The 12801-nt window shown below is 29.3% G+C and overlaps 1 protein-coding gene across 1 annotated transcript; it reads left to right on the top strand.

The window, feature by feature from the left end:
* The first annotated feature begins 1075 nt into the window (after positions 1-1075).
* LOC107438012 (techylectin-like protein) lies at positions 1076-10484 on the top strand. Its single transcript, XM_016050169.3, has 6 exons — positions 1076-1195; positions 5440-5597; positions 5689-5861; positions 6031-6136; positions 7023-7187; positions 8868-10484. The coding sequence occupies exons 1-6, from the start codon at positions 1140-1142 to the stop codon at positions 9164-9166; spliced, it is 957 nt and encodes a 318-aa protein (XP_015905655.1). The 5' UTR covers positions 1076-1139; the 3' UTR covers positions 9167-10484.
* The last annotated feature ends 2317 nt before the right edge of the window (positions 10485-12801 follow it).

The raw sequence follows: 12801 nt of genomic DNA, 5'->3' as shown, positions 1-12801 counted from the left end.
CCATCTAAGAAATGTTATAACTATTAATATAAAAAAGGAGAAAATCAATTGTAAAAGAATTATCGATATAAAATAAGCTTCTTGACTTCTGTCTTTGAAATTTAAAAATACATGTTGTTATGTTGTTTCTAATTCCAATCTGCTGAATACCAGCATGCCTGCTTGGTGAAAAAAGCAAGTTTAAAGCATAGGGTGCGTTTCCTGTTTTTCAGTGGCACCATATATGGCCAAGAATACGACTTCAGCCACACACACACACGTCACAACCCGTTTTAAAGGGTGGAGCCATTCATTCCTCTATTCATAATATTTTTTTAATTGAATCAGCGAACGATCATTCGCCAATTCAGTACCCCAAAAGATATAATTTGTTATGGGAATTTGTGAGACTTTATGACATCGACAGATTTAACTTGCCCCATTTGCTACAAGAGGAGCCTTCGGCCGGCTGGGGTCGAACTCATGACCACTTGTACATGGGACCAATACCCTATCAACCAGCCTTATCCTACCCCTTAAAAATATATAGTACAGCCATACTACTGGCTCGAAGAAAAACATAACAAGTCCTTTATTTTGGAATGTTTTATATACACATATTAAATCTACAAGTCAAAATAGAACAAATTAATTTAAACTGTTACAAAAAATACCACCGCCTGTGTGCAATTTAAAAGCATTTCTCATATCAAACATATTTATTTTTTACATTAAATTTAATTCTTAATTTTGCAACTAATTAATTAGATATTTTCATAAAGCTTATTTAAACAAGTAATTGATGTAACATATATTATTTTAATCATCTTAGATTAGAAAAAAATAGAAATTGGTATTACTCAGAAACAAATATGATATGTTTTATTAACTAAAAACTTCTCATATTATACCATTTAATTAAATTGGGTGTTCCCTATTAAAAAGGTGATAAATGATTGCTTTATTTTTCCTGAAAAAATGCTTTTAATATTTTTAGAGGTCCCGAAACAAAGAGTTTACTGTATGATATGTTTGTCGAGCATTGCAATTAATTCTTTCATCGGACACTTTTTAAAAAAGTTAACTGGATTTGCGTAGAATTTTAGGAAATACGTCATAGTACACTGGATATTATTTCGATCGAAACTATAAATAAGGAAATGTCAGAATATACATTTGCAGAAATGGTAAGAATTGAAGAAAGTCTTCCAAATATGTAAGTTTTTTTCATCCTCATTTAATATATTTTGTTATGAAGAAATGATTTTTATTCGGAATTAACAGTTTCAGTTACTTTTTTAGAATACATTTATGCAGTTAAAAATATTTATATAAATATTCTGAAGTCAATGTTATTAATGGTGCTCCAACTAAATTGACTCTATTTAATACAGTTAAAAAGATATTTATTTCAAATCATGGGAAATAGAGATATTAAAATTAAAATAATTATAAATGATAACAAAAAGCAAAATTTATAAAAGCAAAAAGTAGTTATTTTTAAATTTTTTGAAGATCAAAATTTCTTTTGGGGGGAAACAAAATACAATGAAATTCATTTTAATACAATAACTTTGCTTTCTTATCTGAAAATATATTTTAACTTATACTTTTAAATTCAGAAGACATGCTGATAATCTATTTTATGTATGCGTGTCACTAGTTAAATGTAATAAAAATTGAAAGCTAGTGACAAGTATTTAATAAAGTTAAAGATAAATGTGAATAGTTTAGTTTTAATTGGAGATTTAATAACTCATTTGGGAAATTTTGCGTACAAATCGCAAATAAGTCAAGATATTTCTATTTTTCGTAATTTTGTAACCACTTTTGGTTTCATATCCAGAATCATGATAACATCTTTATCAAGAAATAGCCAAGAGAGAATAAATTGTATTTAACTCCTCGAAATTATAGTAGAAGAAATATTATTTTTAAGAAAAATAAACTACTATTATAAACTAAAATAAAACTATAATTTTTCAAAGATTGTATCTATGATAGTAATTGTATCGTAAATATTTTATAATAATTTTAGCAGAGAATATTGATTTTCTGTAAATAAACGGAAAATTGAGTTAAACATGCGAATTATAGTAAGTACAACAGTAATTAATTTTATTTGATAACAATGAAATGCATATAGTATGACTTAACTTTAATTTTGAATAGGAAGATATATCGCTGGTTCAAAACTAAAACAACACTTCTGCACTCACTTCTCATGTTATTTGAATGAGAAGTGAGTGCAGAAGTGTCGTTTTAGTTTTGAACTAGCGATATGTACAGTGACTTCTCACTTATGCACTACCTTTTTTAAGTGACTTTTTCATTTATACTACGATTTTCACAAGCCCCTGCTCATTATATAGTTTAAATAATGACAATTATCATTCGTTTATGAGTCGCTCTAAAAATGAATATTTCAATTATGCGCCAAAATTTTTCTTAAAGCAAAAATTTTAATTTTTTTTTCTGTTCAAAGAGAAATAATCACTTTTAGGAAAAAGTTTCTGAATTAAGAATTAAAGTAAATAAGCAGTTTTTGTTACAGGTAAAAAAAATAAATACTCGTATGTTTATAGTTACTAAAAAAGTATATTTTTGAATTTTTGTAATTGTAAAAACAGTCTAATAGTTACTGAAAAATTATCGGAGTTTAATTAATTTGATTACTTAGATTATTGCATTTAAAACATTATTACTTTGATAATTGGTATCATATCTGTACTATAAAATATAAAGTCAAAAAAAGTAGTTCAAATTTTTTTTCATTCATATTCAAACATTTATCAGTAATTGACTTCGTAAATTAAAGAAATTCAATGATGAGCAACTGTTTCTCTTAGATCTAAATATTTACAAAACACTGCAAACTTGGAAAATTATTGTTCTGCAGTGAGCCGTGTTTTGAAGATTTTACCTTTAACACAGAAAAAGACACCGGTATTTCATGCTGCTTCCTAACCATAAATTATTAAAATGATTAATATTATAATTTCCTTTATTTAGACCAAAATTAATACAAAACTATGAAAAAAGTATGAAAAAAATTTTCATTAAAATTCTGCCTTAGAAGGGTTAATTAAGCATTTCCATCTAACTCGTTTATATTCTATGGTTTTCCAATACAGAGAACTCCAGATTTTATTATCTTATAATATGCCAAATTTGAGAAACTCTACATACAAGACGCAACTGAATCAAATGTTGTTATAAAATAAGTCCATTATAAAAAGACGAAAAGATCACTCACTGATTTGCTCTGAAATAGTAGGTCCTGTATTTCCCAAAAGATGGAAAATCATACAACAAGATTACTAACTTGATAACTAACCAGATCACTCACTGTTTTGTCTTGAAATAATAGATCTTCTATTTACCAGAAGATGGAAAATCATACGACAAGAATACTATGATCAATATATATTAATTATAATCAATATATAGTAATAAATCACTATATAACTAAGGATATCAAGTGAATATGAAATGAGAAAATGTAGTTACCATGCAGGTTAATGTATTATTAAAAGTTCACCTTAGTCCTCCTATAAGCTATATTTTTGCCTTCAGAATATGGACATAGCTTAATACTTAGTTTAGCATCCTTAAAAAATTACTTGACTCTATCAATATTCATTTTTTTTCAGAATGTTAATAATATTAAGATTTTGCTGAAGCTCATACTTTTTAGGGTTCTTCCACCTAACTTCTTTAAATACAAAAAACTTGTATTCATATTTGCCATTCAAAAAAAGCGATAAAAGTGACTAACTAATTTGGAACACCTTAAAAAATCATCTTTAAACTTATGGAATAATTTGTTACATACAAAGTAAATTAATATGTATTACTTTATTTATCAAATCAAAATGATTTTTAAAAATAACTATCTATGTATTTGGAGCAATAGTTTTTCTCTTAGAAACATCTTACTCTATTTTATTTTTTGACACAAAAATTTAATGACAAAAAACAATTCCAAAATTTCGTCAATAGATTCATTTTAATTTTACTTATTTCGAAATTATTATCTTTGAATGAAAAAAGGGCCACGGTGTCAAAAACATTTGTCAAACATTTTAACAGTTTAGTTTACTTTTCTGAAAATATCACTTACTATTGAAATTTTTCTTGAAAATCATAAAAAAATAATAATTAAGTAGTTCTTAATTTAACAAAAAAAATAGTACTAACAAAATTTTACTTAGATTTTAAGAACAGCTGCCTAAATTTCAAAAAAAAGAATATTTTTAATTTATCAAAATTGCAAAGGCACAGACACAGTTTTCTGTAATTAAGATGTGCGATGAAATTCTGAAATTTTAATTTAACTTTGACTAACTCATATAAGATAAATGTGGAAGTACTAGTGTGAATACTTTTAAAGAATAAGATATTTCGTTCGAAAAATAATTCGTCTATTGGAATGGGATAAAATACTGTATTGTGAGCAGCAACTGCGTAGTAATTGGCGTAGAATTTATAATCACGAACAGTGTCTGCAAAATTCGAAATAGCTGTGTGATTTTCAAATTTTTTTTCTCCAATTTTCAAGTAAATGCATTCGTATGTATAGTTGGTTATTAACGCCTAATTAAGGCAGATCTTGGGGATACCAAAATTTCTTAGCAAGAAAAGAAAATTTAAAAACTTCACTCAAGTAATTTTAAAATTAAATAACAAACTCTTACTTTGGAATATTATCTAAACAGATGTTTCTGAAACCGTAATGTGTATCGATTTTTTTTTTAAATTTCCAATTCCCATCCTTGTTGTCATTGTCAATTCAGGCATTTACAGGGCAGATTTGTTGGCCACTCAGAGGAACACACATGCCTTGCCGACAAATTTTGTGTCGACTGATTTGAATTCATAATGCATTGAATAATTTTCAAAATAAATAATAAAGTCACTAACTGCTATTCAACAAAAAAAATCTATTTAAAGCGGTGAAAATATTCTCACATAACAGTGAATACATTTGTTCTGATATTCAGTTAATTCCGATAGCTAAAAGACCTTTTAATTGCCAAGTCCCATACCTGCCAACTTTCACTCTTTCCGAGAATGGATTTTCAGTGTGGTTGTAAAACAATAAACGAAAAACAGTCTGACTCAAAAATATATTTATATTTTGATCCCGTTGAAATTCGCGTGAGCAAGAATAATTATGCTTTCATATATTGATTATAATTATTTCTATGTAGTGGTGGTCAAACTCATTTATAATTATCATTATAATTCAAAAAATTTATTGGAATAACCTGAGTATTGCCACCACTTCAAATATGAAAATAAAATCTTCCGGAAAATCCGGAAGAGTTGGCAGGTATGCAGTCCAATTGATTAGTTGATATTGAAGGCATTTTTTACGATATTCAATTAATTCTTATCATTAAAAGACATTTTAATAGCCAAGTTTAAAAAGTTAATTTTTGACTTGCTTAATTTTAGGAAATCATTTACAGTCGTTACAATTATCATACTATTCCTGTCTATTTGCAATGGGAAAGAAAATATATCACCTGCATGTCCAAAGTATCAAAAGACAATTCCATATTTGGATATTGCTGTGGAAATGATAGATAAAGCTAAGGAAGGTTTTGTTTCAAGTAAGTGTTCTTTATATTTTTAACAAGACTATAGTCGAATTTAAGTATCTAGTTTACATGATCTTAGATACCTAAAGCGTCTACTTTACAGATCTGAACAATGAGTTGAATCTGCGTGATGCCAAGCCTGTGGATTGCGAAGAGTTGCTAAAATCAGGGACCAATAAAAGTGGAGTTTATGTTATTTGGCCGCGAAATCGAATAATACAGGAAAAACCTCTAGATGTCTATTGCGACATGATAACCGATGGTGGAGGATGGACAGTAAGTTAAAAAGATACTTTCACACGCGTGTAATTAAATTATATTTAACAATCTAAGATCTAAATTAAATTTGCTAATGCTTGTTTCTTATGATTTAATTACATGATACTAATAAATATATTAAAATCAAAGTATTGCTTAAATTTTAATATAGTGCTCGTATTTTTAGGTCATTCAAAGGCGAAAAAATTTTTCCATGCCTAGAGACTACTTTTTCAGAGAATGGTCAAGTTATAAAACTGGATTTGGCGATATGGAGAAGGAGTTTTGGCTGGGTAAAATTTTTGGAACTTAAAGTAACTTTCTTACTATGTATAAATTTCGTTTTTATGTATGTCCCAGTGTGTCTCACCAAATTACTTATCCTGTATTGAACCTCAGCCGTAAGTTATTTTGCTAGTTTTTATTTTTCTTCATCACCGATGTTAAAGAATCAATTTATTCGGTGATTTACTGTTATTTAAATAGTGTTGTTCAGTTATTTCATTATATTGTGGTAATTTTAATATATTATTATTATTATTATAGTTGTTGTTGTAAGTGAATCCCTACAAAGCACTTAGTCTTTTTGTCCTCTAGTAGGGCTCTTTTATTAAAGTTAACCCACAATTGCGTTAAATAGAGTGATTCGCTCTACCAGTCATGATTAGTTTAACAGCGATGAAAATATAACCCACAATCTTGTTTACCACTGAGTATACTTTATGGTTATGGAGGTAAGATCTCAATGCTTTAGATGCACAAGACATAGAGGGTCTAACATATTATTATTTTACATTAATAGATTCCTTCTTTTGCAGTTTGATTATTTTTTATTGCTAGATACATACTCTTATTGAATATTAGACACTGTAATTTCCTTACTACAAAAAATGAAATAGTTTGATTACAATTGGTTATTTTACCATTACTAGGCAACTGCAACTTTGGACTTTGACTAACCAGCTAATTTCTCTTTCTAAAATTTCTCTTCCGTACAAGCCAATTATTGAGCACATATTTTTTAACATACAATTGCTCAATTAAACGCTTCAGTTATGAGACTTGAAATACGTATCTTATAATTGTTATTTCCATTTTTGTACGACGTGTTTTTTAAAGTACTGTAATTTTTTTTCCTTAAATATTGAAACTGTTTGATTATTATTTTACCATCACTAGGCAACGACAACATTTTCGGTTTGACTAATCAGCGACTGTATTCTGTTCGTTTTGACCTGAAAGATATGGCTGGGGAATCAAGATATGCACTCTATGACAGATTTTGGATAGACGATGAAGATCACTTTTACACGCTCCACATTGCAGAGTATAGTGGAAATGCAGGTAAAAAGATATATTTATTTAAGTCTTACAATATGAACTTAAACTGGAAATTAAAAATAACAGAATTTAAGTATCTATTTCAGCTATATTTTTTTTTTAATTAAGATAGAGCACTAAATTAAAATAAAATCTCTTTTATCGCCTTTTGAATAATTTTTTTTTTCATTTTAAGTTAATTATTTCTTTAAAATATTCCATTTGCACAGTATTATTTATTTTTTACTTTATTTTGCTCCCATAATTATCTGTTTTATTAATGTGAAAAGAAATCAGAATAATTTGATTGATAAGTTATGGTGAACATCGTGAGATGAAAATTTTTTGGTACATCGACGCTGCCTGTGAAAATCGTGGGATAAATATTCTAAGTGATAATTAAATTTTAAAATCCAACTAAATGTAAGAATATAAGACTAAATAAGTACGCATTAATCTCTAAACTTACGTCGCGATAAATAATCTCATTTAAACAACATCTCATAGGACAGAAAATCACCAAAACGGAGTATCTTGCATCAGAATCTATGCTAAAAAAAATATCTTAAGTCAGAATCATGGGACAAAATATCGTGGGTCAGAATCACGCGCAAACTATAGATCATGCTAAATTACCTCAAATAGACAAAATATTATAGGACAGAAAATCATTTAGACGAAATTTTTTTTGCGTCAGAATCTCGTTTAGTCAAAATATAGTAAAGCACCTTCCCTCTTGGAAAAAATATCTCAGTGCGGAATCCCGAGTTAGAAAAATTTCCACTGCACAAAGAACTGATCAATGTAATAATTAGTATCCTGTCGTATTATCCTTTAACCAAATGAAGGATGAAATACAAAGTTGGAAGGACCCCTCACAAATCTTATCGAAATTCATTCTCTGTCAAATTGGCTGAAAGTTTGATATAGTTCAAAACATTCTGATCGAAAGTCATCATTGACATGAAGTTCAAAAATTGATAATTTCCGAGATACGAAGCCTCGAACCACAAATTTCATTTTATTTTATCACCGTCGTTGAAGACCCGATCGAATTTTGAGTTTACGACTACCAATGTTCAACTCTGTAACTTTGTAATTTTGGACTCAATCCAAAAGACAAAGGAAATTCTGGATGAAGCATTGGGACAAACTAGCTTTTGTTGAGGACTTTTTGATGGAACTAATCCTCATTTGCTTAACATAGAGAGGAAAGCCATGTATGGGTTAGAGTCCCTTTAATGTTGAGTTAACCCACGGTTAACTCGACAGCAAGGGGACTCTAACCCATGATCCGTCTACCACTAGAAATATTTTACGTCAGCACTGGGGTTGTAGGTTGGTTTCAGATTGGTGCGAGCCGCTTGCAGAATTCATATCAACCAGCCATCGCTGGGATTCGAACCTGGGTCACTTCATTTGGAGGCGAGAACTCTATTGCCTGAGCCACCACTGCTTAGCTACAGCGTATTAAATGTTCAGATCATATGACAAAGAATTACTTTCCAAAAGATTTATGCAGTGCATTTTCTCGTCTTTCTTCATAATCCAGATAAGACCACAGGCATAACGACAATTATTTTTATAAAAAATTAGATCATTTTTATGTTTTGCTTATTATCTTCAAAACTGCTTATGAGCTTTATTAGCAATTAATTTTTTGCTGCTAAAATGCCTTAAATGTATACCCATCATGTATTGCAGGTGACTCCATGATAGAAGTACATAATAATATGAAATTCTCAACGAAAGATAAGGACAATGACGTTCATAAGGAAAATTGCGCTCAAATGTTCAAAGGTGGATGGTGGTATGGTGGTTGCCACCATTCCAATCTGAATGGACTTAATTTGCAAGGAAAACACGACAGCTATGCAGATGGTGTCAATTGGAAAAGCTTCAGAGGACACAACGAATCTTTAGAATTTACAGAGATTAAAATAAGACCGAAAAATTTCATGGGAAAGCCATCCCCAACAGAAGATTACGAAACACCTAAATAGCTAGTTTGTCAAAAGAAATCTCAATGATGAGGCAATGCAGAAGCTTCAAATAGTTTTTTGTAAATTTTGACCCATTTCGCTTAAAATAGCTCAAATGATGAATACTTTGTGTATATGATGAATAATCGATTACAAAATTTGTCCCGTTTCGGTTGTTCCTTCCGAATTTATTGCTTCGTTTATATCTATTCTTCAGAAACGAAAACTCGCTAAATTTCAAACACAATTTCAAAACTGATTTTCCATTTAAAGGAAAAGAAATTTCAAGATAGGTTAATGAAAATATCAAACATGATGGTGCATGATTTAAATTATTTAAGAATTTTGCCTTACCTATATTACTCTGACGTTATTTCATAGTACAATTTTTTATCACTAGGGAATTAATCTATAAATTTTGTTTTCGAAAAATTATCGCACCGTTCTGTTATGAAAGATTTAAAAATCGTTACTACTGATTTAAAAATGGAAGAATAACCAAAGACTAATAAGAGAAATTATTCTGAACATAAGATTGATAATTCGATTTGTGTATGTGTAGAAAGTTGTCACTGGGTGCTCATAGCGTAACTTTTCATTTTAATCTATTGAAAATAGAAAAAAAGGTATAAACAATATTTCGTTTAAGTAATTAATTAAACAGATAAGTAACAAAATAATAAATAATAAAAGAAAACTAATCTTATGAAGAAAAAGCCTATAGCTTTTCTTAAGGTAACTACGACAAAATTGGCTGATCTTGTCTGGATCAAAATAAATGAAGTTAATATGCAGATATCACATATAATGAAAGGCAAATGATTAATTTTTTCAAGCGCAATTTTAATTTTTTTTAAATTTAACTCGTTAAAATACTTTTAAATATTTTTTAAATGATCACAAACTAAATTAATGAAATTTTTTTAGTAAAATTTTAACTTTGAGTAAGTTAGAAACTTACACGTTGTTTTACGCATTATATTTGAAGCTTATACGTTTCACAAAGCAAAATAAACATTTTGTCTTTCCTTTATTTCTAGTCTGAGAGCTTGCGATTGGAGAATCCTCAGAGACTTTAATTCGCGTCATGGCATTCACACGCTTGGTGTTTTAATTTGATGACAAAAGAAAGGATATCTAAGGTTACAATTGATTATTAGTTGCTAACTATATTTGATCTAAATTCCTCTATTACAATGGCATGTGAGAAAATAATTTCCATTCTTACAAGAAAAATGGCACATAAAGTGACTAACTCATAGTATAAAAATTATAAAGTGTACCTCTGCAACTTTGGAAAGCAATAAAATATTTAAATAAAGCATAAGTTATGAAATAATGATTTACGCTTTTTTAACATTAAGCTGCTGACAAATGAAGTTTCAATCCTTTAGGTAATACTTAAAAGTTTTTCTCCTGTTTTGTAATTTTATGTATTGTTTTATGCTTTAAAGTATCGTTGTATTATGTCACAAATAAAATGGAACTGAAATTTGCAACAAATTTCGCAAAAAAATAACATTGTGCGATTACTTTATTTCATTTACTATTTTAAAATTATATGAGTGACATGTTTATATTAATAGCATTTTAATTTATGAATTAACTAGGAAGTTACTGCCTTCTGCTCTCTATTGCTCACCACTTCATAACAACTTTAGTAGTTCCATCCAGATTGCCTGTTTTTTCTTTGTATAAATAATTAGCTGAATACCCGTACGGAGTTTATAAAAAAAGAAAATAATCAACAAATCAGTACTGAACAGCATTACGAAATCATACACAAAGCTGAAAGGCATATAACGACATAGGCATATAAGGCATAGAATGAAGCTAAAATAATTTCGATTACTTTTTGCCGCCCGTCTAGTTGGTTTTGCGTAAGTAATTTTATTTTATAACCGTCGTTGAACAGTCGAGCCAACTTTTTGAGTTTACAACTACTAATGTTCCACTCCGTAGCCTTGTAATTTTAAACCCAATACAGAAAACAAGGGAACTCCTGGATCAAGTATTAAGAGATATTTGCCTTCGTGGAGGACTAACCCTCATTTGCGTTACATGGAGAGGAAAACCACGAAAACCTTCCATAGTTAGTCTGACGGTAAGGGGACTTTAACCCATGATCCGTCTACCACTGAGGAAAATTTGCAACAGTTTTACGTCAGCACTGTGGTCGATGAGAGACGGGTGCGAATTTCGGATTGACCAGCCATCACTGGGATTCGAACCCGTTTGACCTCATTGGAAAGCGAACGCCCTATCCCGTGAGCCACCATGGCTTTACCTTATTAATTAACTAAAACACGATTTTTGTATTTCATCCATCAGATTAGAGATTGACTGACTTGAGCATTGCTTGGCAATACTGCTCTCGGCTAACCAGCTTACTCCTCTTGGAAGAAGGAATGAATCAGGACGGATCAATTTAGCAATCCGACTTAACGAACACAAACTGAGCAGTGGAGGAAATATAAAAAAGATGTCACTACATTAGGGTACTAAGCTACGCAGTTTTCGAAAATAAGAAAGATGTCATTACTTTTTGACTACTAAAGGATCAAATTTCTTGTTTATGGTAATCCGTGCTGAGGCCTCCTCTCTTCTAGGAGAAGTTGTGTCTAAATTTACCACTATAAAGTAATCTTCTGCGGTATATATCCATTTCGAAGATTCGAGAGGAAGTAAGACACTTTTTTCCACAATATCGGTATTAAAACTGCAGTGTTAGTGCCTTTTTAATCATTATTAAATATATCACAATAATTCTTGGTATTTATATCACTATTCTTGGTCCCTACTACATACCCTGCAATATTTGAATATTGTGTTAAAGCAGTGGTAGCAAAAGAAGCTGAAATTTTTGAAATCAAATAAAATTCTTATAAGATCTTGACAAGGAATATAGAGAATGGCCCATTCTCTATCTGAATTTTAATATACTGTTTAAAATATTTATAAGTAGTGGTTGAAAAATGTTCTTTTAATTCTAATTCATTAAAATATTCATTTTCCATCTTTGCTACCACTGGAAATATATTTTCTGAAACTACTAACCTTTTTTTAGAATTCTTATTAAGACTGCAAAGATTATCACAATACCAATAGTACGTATTACCAAAATTAATTAAGTTAGCAATTTTCCGTAGTTCCTCTAAGCGAATAAGTATCTCTTCTATGTTAACTTTGTTTTTTAATACATATCTTATTTTTTTATTTCAAATAATGCGTATTAGCAATTTTAACTAAGCATAGGTGTCAATAATAATATAGCGATTTTTTAACGTCCCTCAAAATGAATAAATATCATTTCCCAATTAAGTTTGCTTTTTATAGTACATAGCTTTTTGATTTCATTATGCATATACATAAATTATTTGAGTTTAGTTGGAGTCCTAAATAGTTTGGTGATTTTTTACGTTACTCCCAAACGAATTAGTACCACTTTTTCATTAATTCCGTCTTACAATACATAACTATTTTCTTTTTCATTTAAATTACCGTAGATTTTGAATTATTAACTTTTATAAAAACACATTTTCCAATAAATAATACGAACAAAATAAACTCATGGTTTTAGACTACTTTAGGAATATTAATTTGGTGAAGTAGTCCACGAATGCTACCACGTTAACGTTATTCATTGAATTTATCTA

The sequence above is a fragment of the Parasteatoda tepidariorum genome, chromosome 1 (genome assembly GCF_043381705.1).
Source record: "Parasteatoda tepidariorum isolate YZ-2023 chromosome 1, CAS_Ptep_4.0, whole genome shotgun sequence".
NCBI classification, from domain to species: domain Eukaryota; kingdom Metazoa; phylum Arthropoda; class Arachnida; order Araneae; family Theridiidae; genus Parasteatoda; species Parasteatoda tepidariorum.
The sequence above is the reverse complement of the archived record's forward strand: the minus strand, read 5'-3'. Positions and strand labels throughout refer to the sequence as shown.